This window comes from Apodemus sylvaticus, chromosome 7 (assembly GCF_947179515.1).
Source record: "Apodemus sylvaticus chromosome 7, mApoSyl1.1, whole genome shotgun sequence".
Lineage (NCBI taxonomy): Eukaryota > Metazoa > Chordata > Mammalia > Rodentia > Muridae > Apodemus > Apodemus sylvaticus.
In genome coordinates, this window is record NC_067478.1 from 15,392,923 (window position 1) to 15,414,802 (window position 21,880).

General features: G+C 44.2%; 1 protein-coding gene across 5 annotated transcripts in view; it reads left to right on the plus strand.

The window, feature by feature from the left end:
• The window catches only part of Dag1 (dystroglycan 1), a 52,223-nt gene that overhangs the window by 22,982 nt on the left and 7,361 nt on the right, over window positions 1-21,880 (plus strand). For 4 of the 5 annotated variants that reach the window (XM_052187289.1, XM_052187292.1, XM_052187288.1 and 1 more), the window contains exon 3: window positions 15,665-16,062. In XM_052187289.1, coding sequence (XP_052043249.1) covers window positions 15,784-16,062 — 279 coding nt within the window. In that variant the 5' untranslated portion in view covers window positions 15,665-15,783. Of the gene's footprint in view, window positions 1-10,644; window positions 10,804-15,664; window positions 16,063-21,880 lie in introns of all 5 variants that reach the window. The other variant, XM_052187291.1, reaches the window with a different exon arrangement.

Below are 21,880 nucleotides of genomic sequence, written 5' to 3' on the forward strand. Positions count from 1 at the left end.
CATCTGGGTGCTGGGTCTTGAACCTGTGTCCTCTGAAAGAGCAGTCAGTGCTCTTAACTATTGAACCATCTATAGTGCCCCAGATGGCACTATTTTAAAATGAAACATATTTTACAGGTAACATGCATAAACTACAAATGTGCCTTTGACATTTTTTTGTGCTTTCTTGGTGGGAGTGTCAGATACAATGTGGGCACCAGTTTTTTGGGGTTAATTGTTCATGGACAAAAATTATGCTGATCAGAAAGCAAGCCCAGGGGTAGAAGTAGACTAGTACAGACTCGTAGATATTTCTCTGTGCTCACTGGCCTGAGGCGGAAGGTTCCCCCCAGTCTCCCAGGATCCTGGCAGGTACAGGTCTCTGGGAAAGCTGGCTCCTCACATTCTTCTAGAGCTTGCCTGTCATTTGGAGCATAACACACAACAAACTCGGAGGTCTGGAAACAGGCTTTGGTAAAGGTGACTGGTTTTCGGAGTAGTGAGCCTACAGTGTGAAGAGTAGATGTGTGAGCTCAGAAGCAGTCTCTGTCTTTTCTCTCCTGTACCTGTCCTGCTGCTCTGAGCTTGGAGTTGTTCTGGGGGTCGGGCTGCGGGGGTCTCAGTTCCTAGGGCTGGCTTGGAGGATGCGATCCAGAGAAGCAACCACAGAGACAAAGAGCACCACAGCAGTGTTATTATTTAGAGTAATTTGCCATATGTTCTCTGTAGGAATTTTCCTCTGAGGTAGGCAAGTTTAGTTAGCAAAACAGTGACATGTTTTGATTCGTTAGTTGTTTGGAAACTCCCTGTCCGGGATCCTCACGGCCCTTAGGACTCGTCACTCCCAGTCTGAGTTTATGGCTTGGTCTCACCGCTCTTTAATCAAACTGTGGAGAAGGTCAACTTCTGTCTTATGCTGGTCACTCTGCTCCATTTTTCTCTTCTTTTCCTGTTCAAATTATTAATAAAGTGTTTAACAGTAACTCAATACCAGTAAGAGTAAGAGTAAAATATCTTAAATCCTTATGTTGGAGTATGAATTGAAAACCATTTTGCCAAAGTCTGTCAGTCCCACATCTATGATTTTCTCTTCAGATGTGTCTGTAGAGTGCAGAAATGTGTGTGAGAGGTCACTTGAGAATAGTGCACACACACATGCAGAGTAATAGCTACGAAGTGTATGACTGAGTTTTGAGAATAATATAAGAAACCAGGCAAGGTGGTGGATATCTTTAATACCAACACTCAGAGGCAAGCAGATTAAGGCCAGCCTGGTCTACATAGTGAGATGAGACTCTTCTTCTTCTTCGTCTTCTCCTCCTCCTCCTCCTCCTCCTCCTCCTCCTCCTCCTCCTCCTCCTCCTCCTCCTCCTCCTCCTTCTCCTTCTCCTTCTTTTCCTCCTCCAACTCCAAAAACCAAAAAAAAAAAAAAAAAAAAAAAAAAAAAAAATTGGTCTTTGTAAGATTCAGGTTGGCTGCAGACTTGGGATCTTGTGTTTTAGTCTCCTGAAGGCTGTTGTGCAGTGTTTGCCGTGTTTGGCTTCCTTCTGTCTCTTTAGCTAGTTCATGTTTAATTTCTCAGTGTTCATTTCTTGAGTGTGCCAGGTCCCTCAGTGTACTGTCTACTTCTTTTTATTATAGAGCTCCTATGTCTTTAAGGTGGGGTTTTATAATAACAGCTGGTTGAGAACTGACCCCATGGACAGAGACATCAGGACCTTTGGGGTGTGACCTAGGGATCTACTTTTTATAGTCTCTGCCTAGGTGGCTCCACTGTGTGGCAGGGGTTAAGAGTCCTTGCTCTTACCTTCATATAACTTTTTTTAGTTTTTCAAGACAGGGTTTCCCTTTATAGCCCTGGCTGTCCCAGAACTCACTCTGTAGACCAGGCTGGCCTTGAACTCAGAAATCTGCCTGCCTCTGCCTCCCAAGTGCTGGGATTAAAGGCATGTGCCACTTAGTCATGCTTGCTCAGTGGTAGAACATTTGTCTAGCACAAGACACGTCCGCACCCCTACCCCCACAAAGAATCAGCCAGTTTTATAAAAACAGAATGGGACATACTATCTAGTAGTTGAGTGTTTCCAGAAAGATGATTGCAATCTCTCTTCTGATTCACGCTCCTCCTGAAGCTACCAGAGACACTCATTTCCTTGGTGACTATCTTCCTAAGATGAACACTGCTCTCCAATACCGGAAATGTCTATCCTTTTCAAACTGGGGAAAGCAAATTTTGGTATGGAGCCACAGATGAGGGAAAATGTCAGTGTATATTCCTCCATCAACCAAATATTTCTTGAGCAACTACTTTATACAGTTGTGTTGAAGGGCAGGCGGTGTAGAGTGAGCACTGCAGGTGAAGCAGAGCACAGTTGTGTTGTAGGAACACCTGAGATGCTCATTATCCAGTGAACTAGGACCTGGGGTTAGGAGGAGCACCCCTAGAGGGCGGAAGGAGAGGAGTCTTTCAAGAGAAAGAGGAGGGGCAGGCGTGAGTACAGAGGACCATGGGCACGGTGCTCTCTGAGTCCTGTGTGTACTGCTACAGTGCAGGGCAGAGGGATGAGAAGCGAGCCACACATCTGGGTATGGTTTGGGAATGCAGCACACCCCTGCAACCCCAGCACTGCAGACTTGAGTAAGACCCTGACTTAAAAAAAACAGGTCCAGAACACATGTCTATAATCCCAGCATTTGGGAGGAGAAACAAGTGTATCTCTGTGAGTTTGAGGCCTTTGTTGTTTATGTAGCTGGTAAGTTATTCTCCATTGATGAAATGAGCCAGTTCAAGCAAAATTAGAGTATATAAAGGCAGGGTTATTGGAGAGCCACTCTTACAGGGAAGTTGCCATGGAGGAGGGAGAGAGGGGGAGGGGAAAGAAGATATATATACAGGGAGAGAGGGGGGAGAGGATGGGGAGACCAAAGTGTCTGGATTACATAGGGAAGACCCTTGGGGTAGGGAAAGTTCAGGGCAGAGGGCGGGGCATGCCAGCCTTGCCCTCTGACATGTAGGGACTGAAGGATGCTGAGAGAACCTGGAGGCTTGGAAGTCTGGTTTGGTATGTAAAATATGCTCCTCAGCCTTTGTCTTGGGTCTGAATCCCAACAGTAGTGAGGTCCAGGACACCCAGGTCTGTGTAAAGAGACCCTGCCTCAAAACAAAATCAACCAACCAAACAAAAACAACACAACAACAATAATCAGGGAAAAGAAGCTTGGATGTGTTGACAAGGCTGTTGGTAAAGAGGTGGAAGATGACAGAAGGACTTTAGGAGATGAAGTGGAGGTCACAGGCCGTTCCTAGTCTCCGACCTTTGACCTAATTTTGAACTGGACTGAAACTTTGGGTCTATTTTTTAATCCTCTAAGGAAGAGCAAACTTTTTTTGTGTGTGTTTTTTTTTTTTTTTTTTTTTTTTTTTTTTTGAGACAGGGTTTCTCTGTGGCCCTGGCTGTCTTGGAACTCATTCTGTAGATCAGGCTGGCTTAGAACTCACAAAGATTCATATGCCTATTGCCATCAGTGCTGGCATTAAAGGTGTGAGCCGCCACATTCTTACTCTGTGCCTGTAATCCATCTTTCTCCCTCCCTCCCTCCCTCCCTCCCTCCCTCCCTTCCTTCCTTCCTTCCTAGAAGGTGCTGTTGAAAAATGAGCAATATCATTGAAACAAGCAGTGTGTATTCTGTGATACTTTTTTCAGTGAGTAAAACAGATAGTAAGTGTTGTTACTTAATTTGTCATTTGCCCTAGTTATGTCCATTCATGCTGCTGATTATTGTTGTAGCTGCTGTTATTTTGTATTTTCTTAGAAAATAAGGTTTTGAGAACAGACTTGGATATATAAAACCAAATCTTGGCCAGAGAAATTGCTGTTATTCTTTATTATCCTTGTGCCCTGCCACTCAGCTAAACGGAGTGTTGGAATCCCTGCGGGTCACTAGCCTTGTCTGCTCTTGCCTGCAGTTCTGTTGGGTAGGGACTTCTGTTTTCCTTGTGAAGGGCAGCTAGGATTTAAAATGGTCATCTACCTTGTGTTTTTTAGAGATGCTTTCATATTGGCTGTCTCATATCAGATAACCATTGCTAACCATTCTGGGGGTTTATGTTTGTACATACATCACACAGGCGGGGCATGAACCGAGAGAAAGTAATGAGTACAGGTGCATATGATGTGAACTCTATTTGAAGTGATGTCTTAGATGCTTGTGGAGTTTGGAGCTTATTATTTCTGGTGCCATGACTAGCATCAAGTTTAATGTGTAGGAGAGACCAGGAACAAGATCCATCCGTGCAGTGCACATCCTTTAAACAAGCCCCACCCCCTTATCTGTACTGCCTCCCGGTCATACCATCAAATTATGAATTCATCAGCAGGTTAATTTTGATCAGATCACATCACCATGCTCATCAGCTGACAACCAGACCTCTGACACATGAGCCTTTGGGGGATGTTTTAGATTTAAGCCATAGCAGTGTACTTGCTTGATGTAGAGGAGTCTATACTAAATACTAAACTTAGACCTCTAGTCTATATTTGGCTCCTAATAAGCTGCACAGCATCTTCTACTGGGGAAAGCTAGCAATTTGTGAGCTTCAGCACCTGACCTGGGAACCTTTGCCTCTGCCGTTCACTAGAAGCTGTGTGTTTGGGTACTTCTTAGGGTAGCCCAATCCCGAGGCCAGATATGGCAGGTATGCCTGTTCCCCCTATTTGACATTGACCACTTCCATACCAGCCATAGTGACATAGCTTTGCTAACAGGGCTCCCCCAAAGAGTCCACAAGACTCCAGGTCCTCTGGAAGAACAGCCATTGCTCTTAACCACTAAGTCATTGCTTCAGGCCCTTGCAGAACATCTGTGAAGATTTTATTAGTATTATCAGTGTGTGTGAGACTGGATGTATGGATCCACTCCTGGAGGTGAGAGAGCAGCTTTGTTAAAGTCTGACTGGGAAGCACAGTCAGGTCACAGCCTTACATAGTAGCATTTTACCAGATGTCAGACTCTGAGAGAAAAATTTGAGACAGGGTCTGGCTGTATAGCCCTAGCTGGCCTGGAACTTAGAGATCTGCCTGTCTTTGCCTGTGAGTACTAGGATTAAAGACATGGGCCACTAAGTCCAGCCTCTTGAAGAAATTTAAAAAATAAATATGCAAATATAAGTGTAATTTGAATGGATGGTATATGTGTATAATCCCAACACTAGGAAGGATCAGGAGTTCAAGGCCAGCTTGGAATACTCTGTGAAACCCTATCTCAAATGCTAAAGCCATAAACAAATTTAATACAGCCTAAACAGTATTTATGAAGCCAACAATAACGCATAGTAAGGACTCTAGGCTTCATCCGCTGACCACTCACCCAGGTTTAGCCAGAGCACTTTACAGTCTGGTAAATAGCTCTCCTAGCACTAAGTGCCCACACGGATGTGATTTTTTTCTTGGTGGTGGTGGTGGGGAATCTTTTATCTTTTATGCTGTATTTCTCTTGTGACTTTTCTATATTTAGATACATTTGAATATAGAAATGTTATTATATACAATAGTCTACATTATTCATTACATTCAGTCTCTAAGTTTGTGGTCAAAGAGAAATAAGCCATACTATAAAACCTAGATGTAAATGTATCACTTAGGTTTGTATTATATGATATTCATATAACTGTGTAACACATGCTCAGAATATACCCTCATCATGAAACAATGAATAGTCAGACTTTTCCAAGTAGGCGCTTCCTGGAAACTAAAGCTGCCTTCTAACTTTCCAAACTCCATCTGTAATTACACTAATTCCTGACAACTCAACACAAAGGCACAGAGTAGCACTACCCTTTGAGGGCAGGATCGGGAGTCAAGGTTGGACCATGCGACCTGCGACCTGCCGGGAGGAGGGAGAGTGAAGAGGCCAGTGCAGAGGTCATGGCCACATTTAATCTGCTTCTCCTTCCCCCCAGCAGGCAGGGAACTCATTGGGAATCTGCAAAGAAAGGGCTTCATTACATTCCTTAAATGATTACCATGCAGAAAGGCGAGGACCACTTGATTATGTTTTCAAGTTAAAAGCTAAGCTTCCTGAGTTTTTTCACCATTGTAATATGAAAGACCAACACTCCAAGTGTAATATGGCTTCAAAGAACTGAATTTAGAAAAAACTCCTGGCTGCTGGTCTTTCTGACCTAATTGACTAATGACATAGAACATTCCCAAATCACTGCCCTGCTCCTCTTCCTCCACAGACTCTCACAGACCAACAGAGACCAGACTCTCTCATTGACCCCCGAAGCAGCCTAGATATGGGGCTGGGATCTCAGAATGCCAATGCCTCAGGATCAAAACAGGATGTCACAGCCCCTGTGACTGAGAGTCACGCATTCTTACTTGCTCTAAGCTGCCATGGTACTGAGTGTTTCAAAAGATCCTTCAACCTTCAGTGTTTAGAGTAGCGACAGCTTGTTTAAGCTACCTTCTTTTCTGAACACTTGACCATTAGGAACATATTTTTCATGCCAGAAATAGCCAGATCAACACACCTTGTTTATAAATAAACAACACATAACTGGTACCCACTGTCTTTGCCCACGGGATTTCCTGCTAGAAGAATTCCTCCCCACCCACAGATAGTTTTGTTTGACTGGATCTTTTACCTGCTTCAATCTGCAACTTCTGAGTAATTGCTTAATTTTCATACTTCCAAATGCAGAAACAAAATGCCCAAAAGACAATTTATACTTGTCTATAACTCCAGTTTCAGGGTTTCTGACACCCTTACACAGACATGTATGCAGGCAAAATACCAGTAAACATAAAATAAAAATAACTTCAATATTTTAAATTTTTTCTTCAATTTTAGCTTATTGAAACTTTATAAACTTTGCAGGTTTTTTGACACAGATTAGAACACAAATCAATTGCACATTGAATGGCTAAACATAATTTCTTTGCTTTAAGAATTGAATTTAGGGGTGAGAGAAATGGCTTAGTGGTTAAGACTGCTCACTGACTGCTCTTCCAGAGGTCCTGAGTTCAGTTCCCAGCAACCACATGGTGACTCACAACCATCCATAAAGGGATCTGACACCCTCTTCTGGTGCGTCTGAAGAGAGTGACAGTGCACTCACAGTAAATAAATAATAAATACATAAATAAATCTCTCTTTAAACAAAGAATAATTGAATCTATGGCCTTACATGCTAAGCAGGTGAACATCTACCCCAGTTCAAAGTATTCCTTTGATCCAGGGTCTTACACAGTTGCTCAGGCTAGATAGAACAGATTCAGTAGCCCAGGCTGAGCTTGAACAAACTTGTATTTGACCTGACTGGACCTTTCCCGTCCCCCGTCCCTCATCCCTATCCCCTTCCCTCCCCTCCGTCGTCCTTCTTCCTCTCCTTTTTTTCTTGGTTTTTATTTTGAACAGGGTTTTACCATATAGCTCTGGGTGGCTGGGAACTCTGTAGACTAGGCTAACCCAAACGTACAGAGATCTTTTACAGAAATCTGCTGCCTCTGCCTTCTGAGTGCTGGGATTCAAGGAATGCAAAAAAAAAAAAAAGAAAGAAAGAAAGAAAGAGAGAAAGAGAGAAAGAGAAAGAGAGAAAGAAAGAGAGAAAGAGAGAAAGAGAGAAAAAGAAAAGCTTTTTGTTGTAAAACCAGAAGGCAATTAGGAGTGATGATTCATGCCCACATTCCCAGTGCTTGGGATGTATATGCAGGAGGATCAAGAGTTCAAAGCCGTTCTTTGCTATAGTAAGGTTGAAGCTCCAAAAGTTAAAAGAAATGCTGCCTCAAAACCAAACAGACAAAACAAACAAACAAAAAAACAAACAGAAATCACTCTTGCAAAAACCCCTTCCCTAGAAACAAACAGTATAGACACCCGTGTACTCTCTAGCCCAGGCCTACCCCAGCATCACCCCTGAGAGGTCTGTCTCTAGACAGCTGTCAGCGCTGATTGTACCGATCTCCTTCCTCTCTCCTCTAGCTGCTCTGTTTCCCTGCCAAGCAGCGGGCTGACGCTTTAACTTGTACATACTGAGCAAATGCTATACCTAAAGCTACACCCTGTTCCACCCCAGGTCACCTTTTCTTATTCATAAGTCGGAGTAAGTCTTAATACTGAAAAGTAGAGTAACTCCATAAGCCAGCAAGTTGCTCCTTTTTAAACATGTGTAATTTTGTACATGCCCTGCTGTGATTTGACTAACAGCCTAGTAGGTTTTACACCAGTGTCCACAATGTGAGTAGTGCCTTGTATTGTGGTTAGGCATTAGGAATTTTTTAGCTTTATTGTAATTTTATATGGCCACTATTATAAATGTGCTTTAGAACATTAGTATGTGCCTTGTGACTACCTAGTTAAGTGGACTATTTGTGTGATTTGGTAATGCATATAAAATCTTAATTGAATAGAGTATGAAATTTAGAAAGACTGCTCAGTAATTGAAGTCTCATACCTATCCCACAGGGTAAGTAGACTGCAAATGTGTGCTGAAGTGTTAATTGTGTTGTCGTAAGATAATTGAAGTTTACTTTCATTGGGTTCTTGGATGCCATGTGAGTTGAACGTACATTCCAACTTGCATTCTACAGAGTCTGGCCACCCACTGTCTCCCCACGGCCCCCCGCCCCCATCTGCTCTAACCAAATGGATGATTAGACTTAGCCCTTCCTTGTCTCTGGGCTCATTTGAACCCTTTTCTATCCTTAGTGACCAGTTTAGGCATTGACAGTTAAAAGACTGGATGGACCTTGTTATGAGAATGAGCTCCTAAGGCATCCTTGTAGAATTTTTTTAATGTTTAAATTGTGATTCTGAGGAATGCTTTATGATTTTTCTAGAGTCAAGGCCTTGCTATGTATCCTTGGCTGACCTTGAACTTATTGTGATCCTGTCACCTCTGCCTCTGCCTTCCTCCTGCTGGAATCTCAGGTTGTGCTGTGAAGCTTGGTCTGAATAATGCTTTCTGGTTAGTTTTGCAGTGCTGTGGATAAGCCCAGGGCCTTGCACATGCTCAGCAAGCACTCTTCAGCGAGCTGTGCTCTAGCTCAGCTCTTGCATAGGTGTCCCTGTGTGGTGTGTGTCTGTGGAGGAGTGTGTGCATGCAGGAGCAGGCAGAGGCCAGAGGCCAAATTCTCCACAGCTGAAGTTACAGGGGCTTGAGCTGCCCGGGAGCCAGACGCAGGTTCTCTGTGAGAACAGTATGCTCTGAACCGCTGAGCCATCTCTTCAGCCCCAACTTCAAAGTTGATATCTTACTTTAAAAAATATTTATTTAAAAGAGACTTATTTATTTGTGTTATGAGTGATGTATTTGCATATGTGCCTATGTGACAGAAGAGGGTATTATACAGAAGAGGGCATCAGATTCCATTATAGCTGGTAGTGAGCCACCATCTATAATGTGCTGGGAATTGAACTCAGGACTTCTGAGAATGGCTAGTATGCTCTTCACTGCTGAGCCCTCTCTCCAGCTCCGTCATGTTACTTTTTAAGAATGTTGCATGTGTAAGTGCTTCAGATTCAAGCCAGGACCTTGTTCCGTGGTAAGCATGTCCTCTAGCCCTGAGTTGTTTTGGAGACAGGGTTTCTCTGACTTGAAACTCATTCTGTAGGCCAGGATGGCTTGAGCTCACAGAGATCTGAGCACCTCTGCCTTCACAGTGCTGGGATCAAAGGTGTGCTCTGCCTTTCGCCCTGAGCTTATTTGTGCTATCATTTTCCTTTTTCTTTTTCATTGGGGAAGTGGGGAATTATACTGGGAATTGAACCTAGAAGCTCTAATCATTACTTGTATTCCTGGTCTTTTGCATTTTATTCATTCATTTATTATACCCTGAATTTGGGTCTTACTATGTTGCCTGGGCAGGCTTGACCTTGTATCCCACTTAGCTTCTTGAGTAGCTAGGACAGTAGGCCTGGTTCTAAAATAAAACAAAAAACTATTTTTGGAGACGGGATCTCACTATAGAGTTGAGGCTTCAATTCTTAGCAATTTTCCTGCCTTAGCTTCCTAAATATTGGAATTGCAGAAAGGAATTAAAATGGATCTTGTTTACAACAAAACGAAACAAAACAAGCATAATTGTCCGTGCTGTGGAGGCAGGAGAGCCAGAGTGCACGGCCTCTGCACTGAGGGTTTGAGGTCAGTGTGGATCTAATATCCAGGCTCCCATGCAGAATAGGAGAGAAAGAACCACAATTCCTAACATAAAATCCACCATGTGAACAGTTTTTAAGTGTGACTTCTTAATAGTGAATAATATTTAACCACTGCATGTGGAGTGTAATGGAGTGTGGAATTGCTCAGTGAGCCTCCCACACAAGGTATTAAAAGTCAGCTTGGATCACAGACCATGGTCTAGTAGAGAACAGCTATTTAGTTCTGGGCTTTCAACTGTATCTTTTCCCCTTCTCTAGCACATGTTTTTACCTGTGTGTATTTATATAAAGGTTGAGGTCTTTGCTTTGTGTATATGATTATTGGGAAAAAATGAAGCCATCAGCGACATCGCTGCCCACTGAAGCGCTTGTTGGTACCTGTGGTGAGTGAGGATTTACAAGAAATTTTCTAAATGAGAGACGCTTTTAAAGTAGCTTTTCTTGTTGATAGACAGGATAGGTGTGCTTACTTCTCAGAGGTGGCAATTTTCTCTCCCACAGATTTTTACCCTTAAGTCTGTTTATATGGCCCTGGCAGCTTCTGACTGATTGGGCCTGATTGTTCCTCCCTATGGCTTGAAATCATCTCTTACCAATATCGTGCCAGATTGCTGTGGCAGAGAAGTTCCATTTGCTTCCTGAGTCAAGAACAGTTTTTAGGTGAGACTTCAAATTCTCATAGATAAACCTTCTTTATCTATGTTACAGAGTACAAAAGACCTTTTAAAATCTGGAAGCAGAAAACCCGCTTGTCTTTTTCATATTTGGAGTCCAAATAAATTTCACAGTATTGTTTTTCATTGTGTTTAGATACCCTGTTGGCCCTTTAGATTGAACTGCTCTAAACTGGTTAACTTTATAGAGGTTTTGTGTTAATGTTGAACTCACAGTATTGAATTTTAACTTTTGCGTATGTGGACTAGAAAAGCCTTTTTGCTAGGTATAGCCTAGAGTGATTGTTTTAATTAAGATTTCTTCTTTTTAATTTTCCCAAGACCATTTAAAACAGGGACTTAGGACTTAATTGTGTTTTAAGAGGAAAATCTCATTTTCCTTAAATGTTTTAATTACAAGAGTGAGTAGTAGCTGCCTGACAGCGTGTCCGGCTTTAAGGTAGCACAGCTGTTGCTGAGTGGACTGCTCTCCTCAGCAGTGTGGGAAGGAGCAGTAGAGTGTGGTTAACAAGGAGTTGAATCTCACAACTTCTCCTTTATTCTTAGAGAGTGAAAACTCATAGCTGCTCTTTAAAGAGTTTTTAGGTTAAGATAGATAAAAGTTTTATTCCTGGAGTTTTGGTTATTGTGGACTGAATATACCTATTTTTGAACTCACTGAGTGGACCGCTAACTGGCACAGTTACATTTGTACACAGTTATTAATGAGCACAGGCACACATTACATGTCAGGGGCAGCAGAGTGGGCCAGAGCTGCCTTTGTCCCAGGGCCCAGATTCTGTGGGAATAAGGCTCTCTACTTCTCAGGAACTAAAGCTTTCTGAACATAATAGGGCCATAAGCACTTGGTGCCACACTGGTACCTACCTTTCCCTCCATCAGGTGATACGCTTCATTTCTATCTAAGTGGGCCCTGTATAGATGACAGGAAGGGCTAGAAGGACCCTTTCCTGCTGCATTCATTCTGCCTGGCTGATTGGAGTCCTTGTCAGCCACTGCATAGTGATTTTGAGTCCCCATGTATCCCTAATGGCTGATGTATACTTTCTACTTCCAAGGCAACTTTGGATGTTTTGGGTTACTTTTTAGGTACTTGTGAAATGTCACTTAACTTTTATCCATTTGAGACTTCCATTTTTAGATTAAAGTTGTCAGATGACTGCTGACTTCCCAAGAGCTTGGTGGAAGGCTTGTCTTCAAATATTCTTTTACCTCCAGGTGGAGATGCAGCTGCTGGATGCTGACTGTGTGCTAGGCTCAGCAGTGAGGTGGGGAGGCTCCAGGCTGTTAAGGGCTCTTCCGCTCTCAGGGCTGTCCTGAGCAGCATGAGTGGCTACGTCTACACCGCTGTCACAGAAAGAAGGCTTTGTCTTTTCCAAGTTCTGTAGGCACCCAACACTTTTTTGTAGCCCAATCTGGCCTTGTGAGTAGTGGAATTCAGGTCTGTACCTCCCGTCCAGCTCTAACACATTTAATTAATTAAGCATTTTGGGTGCAAAGTCTCCCTATTGTAGCCCTCCTGGCCTTGAATTTGCTAGGTTGCCCAAACTAACCTCAAGTTTGAAATCATTTCTTGGATTCTCTGATGCTAAGATTTTAGGCCCGTGCCACCCATACTTGGCTTTTTCAACTCTTTCTTCTAATACCTTTAAAGTTTCTCTTGTCTGTGGAGGTAGAGAGTGTCTAAGGCTGTTGTCAGACAAACTTATCTTTTACCTGTGTACCAGGGCTGCTGGATATGTTGTTCAGAGAGCCAGGGTCTTTGCTAAGCTCCAAGAGGGCCTGTTTTTATGCAATTGTATTTTGCTGGCATAGGGCAACCCTGGGAGCGCAGGTTGCCTTGTGTGCACTGCCCTGCATCCCTGTCCGCACCACACCACGCCACGCCTCACTCATTTCTCAGTAGCAGAGCTTTGACAGCAGTGAGAGCTGACAGCAGTGTTAACTGTGGGTGCCTTGTCATTTATCTTTCCATCTAAGTCCAGTCAATCCTTTAATTTCTAAACCCTATTCCCAGTTTTAAATTCTTAGCTTATAGCCAGGCGGAGTACTGCCTTGTCAGGAGTACTGTAACCTTTCTCCTAACAGATTGTAGCCACCCAGCTTTATATGACAATGGTTGAATTTGTATTGTTCTTTTGACTTTGATTCCTGTAAGAAGGGAAACTATCTCTCCAATGACCAAGAGTGAGCATTTGAGACTTGTACAAACATTTTTCTAGAGCTAGTAAGATGGCTTACTATGGATAAAGGCACTTGGTGCCAGTCCTGACTAATCTTGAATTCTAAGACTGTGTGCTAGGCTCACAGTGATGTGATGTGATAAAAGAAGATTCCCAAAAGTTATCCATTGACTTCCATATGCCTGCTGTGGCCTGCACCCTCTCCCCAGTAAAGAAATCATAAAAATGAAAATTTGTCCCAGAGAGACAGCTTAATATAGACATGTGGATATAATCTATAAGGCTTCTAGCATAGGCAGGCATGACCCTTGCTTGTAGAAAGCCAGCATTAGAAAGACACTCAGGCTACTTTTAGCCAAGTGGCAGAAACTCTTTTTTCTTCCCAGAGCATGGAAAACCAGCACATAGTAGTTGGAGTTGAGCCCTGGACATTGCCTGACTGCTAAATGCAGAGATTTTAGTCACGCCTGTGAAACAGACATCCCATGTCGTCATGTGACCACAGAGAGTAGGACTAAGCTCATGCTTTAATGGGGTAGGGTGTGTCTTACAATTAGTGCTGTTTCCAAATAAGCTTAGAATTTTTGGGAGGGGGGGTTGGATTTGTTTTTTTTTTCGAGACAGGGTTTCTCTGTACAGCCCTGGCTGTCCTGGAGCTATAGACCAGGCTGGCCTCTAACTCAGAAATCCGCCTTCCTCTGCCTCCCAGAGTGCTGGGATTACAGGCGTGCGCCACCACTGCCCTGCTATAGGCTAAGAATTAAACATTGAGAATAGGGTTGGGAAAGTAAAAGATCGACTGGACTTAGCAGATGGAAAAATAAATGAACTAAATTAGAAAAAACGTAGGAAAAGTAAAAAAGGCCCATACCCTCCTGTGCATCCATTAGGTGCATGCCCAGTGCTGAAATGTCCCCCTTTGGTGCTTCTAGGAGTTGACCACAGGCTTTGTGCATGCTAGACAGGAACTTCATTGCTGAACCACACCCACAGCCGGGCAACTGGGACAGGGTAGGGAGGGAGAGTGGGGAACAGAAAGAAAGTGAGCAGGGAGACAGGGGGATGAGTAGTGGAATAAATAGGGCAGAGTCTCCAGATACCGAGTTTTATAGGTACTATTTCAAAATTTCCTCAACACTCACGGGAACAGGAATCAAGTCCACCAGTTATAAAACTCATCTCCAACTGCCTATGGAGTCCGGGATACTTGTGTTTCTGGAGCTCCTGGCCTCTCTTCTCAGGGCTAGGATTTTTCAGTTAAGTAATTAACCTCCACCGTGTGTGTGTGTGTGTGTGTGTGTGTGTGTGTGTGTGTGTTGTGTGTTGTGTGTTTGAACACACAATAGGACAACTGTGGGACCCAGTTCTTTCTTATCTTTCCAGCCATATGGAATATAGGGATTGGACTCAGGTTATTAGGCATGGTGGTATGAATCTTTACTCAAGGGCGTCTCACTAGCCCTTGCCTTGTTCTTTGAGACAGTCTTGCTGTAGAGCCCTGGCTAATCTACTGAACTAAGACTTGTACCATTGTCCTTCCTTTTCTTTCTGCCTCCTGAGTGCTAAGATTTACAGGCCCAAGTGTGCCGCCACACCCTGCTGAATGTCACATGTCACATGCTTCAGTAGAGAACACGTTAATGTCACACATACCTGAGTATACAGATCTGTCAACGCTACACATTCTTCCATATTTTTATGATTGATCTAAGAAAATTTGGAGAGGTTAGAGATAATGGCTTAGTGATTTAAAAAATTCATTTGTGGCTCTTGCAAATGACCTGGGCTCAATTCCTGTCACTCATATGGTAGCTTAAAATTATTCATAAGTACAGCCCAGGGGATCTGAAACGTTTTCTGACCTTTGAGGACACAGGGTACATGTGGTGCACATACATGTGGGCAAGCCGTCATACATAGAAAAAGAGAAGTTGGGTGTGGTTTGTAGGTGTGTGGTTTTGCCATGCTGGGCTGGGGTCGCTACTCAGAAAGGTCTCTAGACCTGTAGGGGCAGTGCTGGACTGGGGGTGTGGCTCAGAAAGAAGGTCTCTATAACTCTAGGGGCAGTGCTGCTTGGAGACAAAGAATGTCAATTAATGTCATTTAGAGAGTTCCTTCTCATAACAAAATAAACAGATGAATTTCATCTCACCTGCTTGTATTTTATAGATTTTTATTCATTTAATAATATGGGTGATTCAGTATGCCATGGCTTCAATAAGTATTACCCTTTAAATTGTTCTTAAATGGTTTATTCACTTATTTTATATGCACTGGTGTTTTGTCTGTGTGTGTGTCTGTGTGAGGGTGTTGGATCCCCTGGAACTGGAGTCACAGACAGTTGTGAGCCGCCATGTGGCTGTGGGGAGTGAACCCAAGTCCAGTGGATGAGCAGCCAGCACTCTTAACTGCTGAGCCATCTCTCCAGCCTTCCCTCTTAATTACTAATGAGATACTTGACATTTTGTTGTTATTCAAAATTTCAAAATTCAGTATTATTTTACACTTACTATACCAATCAGTTTCCAGCTCTAAGTAGCTGCTGAAGAACACAAGAGTTAAGAGACTTCTGGTTAGGCGAGAGTATCTTGGCAAAGCACTTGGGAGGTGTACAGTCTCAAGGCTGCTAACACTGTTTGAATGCTTAAATCTGCTTTTTTGTAGGCTCTGGGTGCTGTAGGATGGAACCGCTGTGCAGAGGGTGAGGATCCAACCCTGGGACCACATCATTTGCCTCCTTCCTTAGCAACTGTTGGCTTGAGCAAACACTAGCCTGGGCGAGGATGTCTGTGGACAACTGGCTGCTGCACCCCCTCTGGGGACAGACCTTTCTCCTCCTACTGTCTGTGGCTGTGGCTCAGGCCCACTGGCCCAGCGAACCCTCAGAGGCTGTGAGGGACTGGAAGAACCAGCTGGAGGCCTCCATGCACTCTGTTCTCTCGGGCTTCCAAGAAGCTGTTCCCACCGTGGTTGGCATTCCAGATGGCACAGCTGTTGTTGGGCGCTCATTTCGAGTGAGCATTCCGACAGATTTAATTGCCTCCAGTGGAGAAATCATCAAGGTGAGACTGCATGTAAAAACACCTGAGGAAGAGCTCCCATCTTCCAGTTTAGTCTTGATACTTGATACCTTTTCCTTTGTTGTATCTTGTTCATTTCTCTATTGAGATGAGGCTAGCTCGAGCATTCACATGTATGTACAAATACCACATGTCTGCCTGCTGCCTGCAGAGATCTGAAGCCGTCAGACTCCCCGGGCGTGACTCCCTTCTGGAGCCGTCCACCTTAAGGCCTGAACTTGGGACGTTGCCTGGCATCACTTTTTCTCTCTTGTTTAAATTACATGTGTGTTGTACATGTATGTATGTACACCACATGTGTGCCTTGTGTCCACTGAAGTCAGAAGAGGATGTGCGTTCCCTGGACCTGAAGTTGCACATGGTTGTGAGCTGTCATGTGGGTGCCAAGAACCAAACCCAGGTCCTCTGGAAGAGCACCGAGTGCTCTTAACCACTGAGCCATCTTTCCAGCCCAGCCCAGCAGCACTTTTGCTGTCCGCTCTTGGTTGTAATTTTCACAAAGTCTACTGTGTCCTTTCTGACACACAAACCCAGGCTTCTAGGTTGAACAGCCACAGATTCCATGCCAGTTTTACCAGGAAGAAGAGGTGACTCTGTTGCTGCTTTCCTTTTGATGTGGATGGGCCTATTCTCCTTTTCCCTCTGGACTCCATTCTCTGTATTTCATAGAATATTTGCAGGGTGACCTTACTTCTGAAGACCCTAGCTCATAGAGCAGATGAATTCCATAGATTGATATCAATATTGATCTGTCTCTGTTTTTGAGGGTCTCACTATGTAGCTCTGGCTGTCCCAGAACTTCCTCTGTAGACAAGGCTGGCCTTGAACTCAGAAATCCTCTTGCCTCTGCCTCCTGATGGCTAGGATTAAAGGCGTGCACCATCACCACCACCACCAGCCCATAGAACTCTTTCTTCTACCCCAGCAGGCCAGATGCTAGACTGGTAGCTCTGAAGGATGCGTTGCTTGCCTGTCTTTATGACCCTCTGAGTGTCCTGACTCTGCATTGGCTGCCTTTGTTTCAGTGGTTATTGGAATATTTTACATGGCTTAATTTTGACCAGAAGTATCTTGAATTGATACAGTGAGATATTTGTAGTATCTGGCAGAGACATATAATGGGCGTATTCACCGGGGGCATAAAGAGCTTTTACTGGGAAAATAGGATTTTATCTGAACATATTTATCTGTGGAGAACAGTTTAGTAGTAGATGAGCCTGTAGGAGAACAGATGAAGTACTGGGGGTGAGGTTCAGCAACAGGACATACTACATACACATAGATATTTAGATTAACCCAAGATTTTTATGTATTTGTCTGTGTGAGTGAATGCCGGCTGTGTGTGGTTTGGAAGATGTAGAAGAGGGTACTGGACCTATAACAGCTGGAAATAGAAGTGGCCCGGAACCACTCAGTGTGGGTGCTGGGCACTGAATGAACTTTGGTCTTTGTAAGAAATGTATCCTTTTTTTTCCTTTTTTGGGTTGTAAAATAACAATGTTTCTCCCTTCCTTTGTTTTCCCTACAAATGGTCTCATATAACCCTCTCTAGACTTCTGGAAATTCATGGCCTCTTTTTCCACATGTGTGCATGTGTGTGCGTGCATGCGTGCGTGCATGCATGCGTGCGTACCTTGGCCTGTATAATGTTATTTATATGAATGTTTTCAGGGCTGACCATTTGGCACTGGGCAACCCATCCGTAGGAAGAGCACCTCTCCTGCTCCCAGCTTTCCTCAGTTGCCCACAGTTCCTTCTGTAGGGTGGAGGCCTCTGGGCCTTTCTCTAGCCACTTTTGGGATGTCCATTGGTTTTATCCTTGTTACAGCTCACATTAGGGCAGTTACATTGGTGAGACCTATGGGTGTTTTGTTTTTGAGATAGGGTTTCACCATGTAGCACTGGCTGGAGTGGTTCTTACTGTGTATTCTTAACTGATAAACTATTTCTCCAGCCCTCATTTTTAAAATACATTTATTTGGGTGTGGGTGGCGAAGGGTGTGCACCTTGGATCTTGTGTGGAGATTAGAGGAGTTGGTTCCCTCCCTCCGTGTGGGTCCTGGGATCAAACTCAGCTCATGGTCTTGGTGTCCAGTCTAGCATCTCCAAGCACTGAGCCATCTTCTGGGCCTGGTTATATTTTTAACCTTTTCATATTTGTTGTAGCTCAAGTTTTCTCCCATGATTTTTTAATACTCATTGTGAATGTAACTTTCAGTGGCTCTCCAATATAATTGTTTCTTTCCTGTCTTTGAAATAGTATTTCACTATCTTCGCAGAGATCTGCTTGCCTGTATCTTCCCAGTAAAGTTGTGTGGTACCATGCCTGACATAAGGAACATTTTAGGTCAAATATGTTGGCACATGTTTATAATCCTAGTCCTGACAGGATTATAGTCAGGAGGCAGGACGAGTTGGCTGGCATAGTCAATTTGAGGCCAGGTTGAACACATGAGACTGTCTCAAACAAGCAGCAGCAAGAACAACAACGGAATACTTTTGATATTATTACTAAGATACGTGTTTAGGACAATCCAAATCTCATCTGACACCTTGCACCTGTTGCCCTCTGTCCAAGCCGTTGCTTGCTCCTCCCTCTTAGGAAGTCCCTTGTATCTCAGTCTTCTTCATACTAAAGTAAGAGACAGTTTCTCATTTTGAATCTGCCCAGTCTATTATTACTGATCTGCATCAAGATCAAGGCTCTACAATCTGTCCCCAGCTCTCCTTTCTCCCTTGTCTCTTTGTCTCTTACCCTTTCCTCTCTGCCTCTTCCTCTTCTGGGTCTTCCTCTCTTAGAGTACTTCAGCCCTTTGGCTCCCTCCTCCTGTCCTTCTGCCCTCTTTCTTCATGCTGTCATCTCTTTCAGATTCAGTTTGAACATACTTTGAGCTATTAGAGTTCTGTTCCCCATCTGGTAAAAGCAGTCTTCTCACAAACCCTGTTACCTTCTTAAATATCTGACCTGGACACCCAGCATAGTACTTGCTTATAAATCCAGCACTCTAGGAGTGAGATGGTTGAAGGCCAGCCTGGGTTATAGAGTAAGACTTTGTTTATGAAACAGAACAAAACAAACAAATCCTCAGTAATAAATAGATGCTTGAAATTCTTGCTTTATGTTATTTTGTATGTTGCCTCCTGTTATCCTGTAGAGGCCTTCTATGTAAAAAATGTAGTAGACAAGAAACACTTCATATCACCTGAAAGGGCCAGCAACGGGGCTGTCCCTGTAGAGCCCTCTCAGAGCCCTCTGTGGTACAGCCTGTGAGGGTGGCTTTTCTTCATCCCTGCTTTTTTCAGCCTCCTTGCTTGCAGACAATGTGGACTTTTCCTCAGCCCAAGATGTCTGCAGGCTGGGAGCAGCCCTTGCTGGGGCTCTGCTCAGCTGCTGGCTCAGGCTCCCTCATTGTTTCCCTAAGAACAATGGCTACTCTCTGTGGTCAGGAAGAGGGGCTCATGAAAGGAGCTTTTTTTTTTTTTTGGATGCTTGAGAGCTTTGTGTCAACGCAGCCCGCGTGAGATGAACTGCAGTTTCTTCCTGCCTCGAGTGGGTGTCCCTGGCTCTGAATGGACCCCTTGTGAGCACGGCACACCGGGAAGTGTGGGCTGCCAGAGGGAAGTGTCCTCAGGAGTGGGCTCTCAGAGTGATATTTGTCCAGACTCATCAACTTAAATACTTACTGAAAATAGAGGCTTCCATTTTTTTTTTTAAATTACTGGTAAGAGCTGAAAAATAAAATGATAAAGTAAACATAGATGCCAAAGCTTAGGGTAGAAGGACTGACAGAACTTTTTGAGTGGCTATAACTATGTTTAGCCACTCTTTTGGGAAGATTTTTAAAGTTGTTTTTTTCTGTATATGCATTCATGCTTGACTGTAAGTATATGCCTCACATGTATGCAAACACCTGCAGAGGCCAGAAGAGGACATCGGTGTCCTGACACTAGAGTTATAGGCAGTTGTATTCTTTTTTTTGTTTGTTTGTTTTTTGGTTTTTGGTTTTTTGGTTGATTTGGTTTTTTCGAGACAGGGTTTCTCTGTATAGCCCTGGCTGTCCTGGAACTCACTCTGTAGACCAGGCTGGCCTCGAACTCAGAAATCTGCCTGCCTCTGCCTTCTAGAGTGCTTGGATTACAGGCATACGCCAGCCCAAAGATTAATTTCTAGGGGAGAATAGTTAACATCAGATAAAGTGCTTCATAGCTCATATCAGAAGGGTACCAGCTGGGCTGTAATGTGGTCCCATGGTCCTGGCCTTTGTGAGAGAAACCAAGAATAGCTCTTGTTAGTATTCTGTCTAAGCTCCACCCCACAATTACCTGGCAACAGCCAGGTATGCCCCGCCGCATAGATCTGGCCCACTATAAAAGGGGCTACTTGCCCCTCCTCCCTCTCTCTCTCATAGCTCTTGCCTCTTGGCACTCTCACCTCTCTGCCCCTCTTGGGCTCTCCTCACCTCCCCCTCTCTCCATGTGGTCATGGCCTCCTCTCCTCCTCTCTCCTTTCTTCCCCTCCCCTCCCCTCCCCTTCCCTCCCCTCCTCCTCTTCCTCCTCTTCCTCCTCCTCCTCTCCTCCTCCCCTCCCCTCCCCTCCCCTCCCCTCTCCTCCCCTCCTCTCCTCTCCTCTCCTCTCCTCTCCTCTCCTCTTCTCTTCTCTCTGTGTGTCTGTCTCTCTCTTTCTCTCTCCCTCTCTCTGTCTCCACTTCCCATTAACTCCCATCCTCTGCCCTGAATAAACTCTATTCTATACATGTCTCTCTGTGTGTGGTCCCGCGGGGGAAGGGATGCCTGGGCATGGGCCCGCTGGGGCACCCCCTTCCCTACATCACCGTGTACCACAACCCCTTTCTCTCTTTTATAAGCCCAATCACTCTGACATTGATGTATTGACATGGAATGAGTGATTTTCCCTTGCAGCTGTGGCTCTGTTTTACTTGGCCTGGTTTATTACTTCTGATGTCTGACCCTCTGGCCTCAAGCTATACCTGTGTTCTCTCTCTATGTAGCTCTGCCTCATGACTGCCATGCTTACCATTTGCAGAAAGCCACAGGATAGAAAACAAAGGGTTATGACCACGTCAGTTGGGAGTGCTTTAGAGTGTTTTCTGTGACTCCTTGCAGCCAACCTTCTAGGTAATCTTGCAGGTTGGCCTAGCTTAGCTAAGGTTGACTTGATTAAGGAGAGAGAGAGCTGAAGGTTAAGGGCCAGTACAAGGTCTGAGGGAAGGTTGTAGGGACTTTACTTGAGCAGGTGGTATAGGCTTTATTAGGGACCAGGGAAAGAAGGCACTGAGCATATCTGTAAGTGAACACAGGAAGGGACCAGGTCTTGAGTACAGAGGTACTTGTTGGAAGATGCTGCCAGAGAGATGCAGAGGACTCAGCGGAAGGTGTGCGTGTGATATGAGGGAATAGGCTTTGCAGGCCTCTGTCGGCAGGCAAGTGCTTGTTCATGGAGTCGGCTTTCCTCTACTTCCTGCATGGCAGGATCTTGTAGGCCCTGAATGACAGCACTTACAGTTTGGGGTTCAGAAGCTCATTAAAATTAATTCAGTAGTAGCAAGAATCAGACTCTTCAGTTTTGTCCTTTTGGCTCTATTTGACTGGATTGTTGAGACTGTGAATGAAACCTTTTTTATGAAGACTAAGTAATGGAAACTCCTACTCAATTGCTCTTTCTCCATGCCCCAAAGGGTACTGGTTTAGAGTAGGAGCCTTTGGTTGTAGTTCCTGGCATGTAATTCCTATGGATGCTTCTCTGCTACAACCCCTGACAATCTGGCTGCAGACGCTCCAT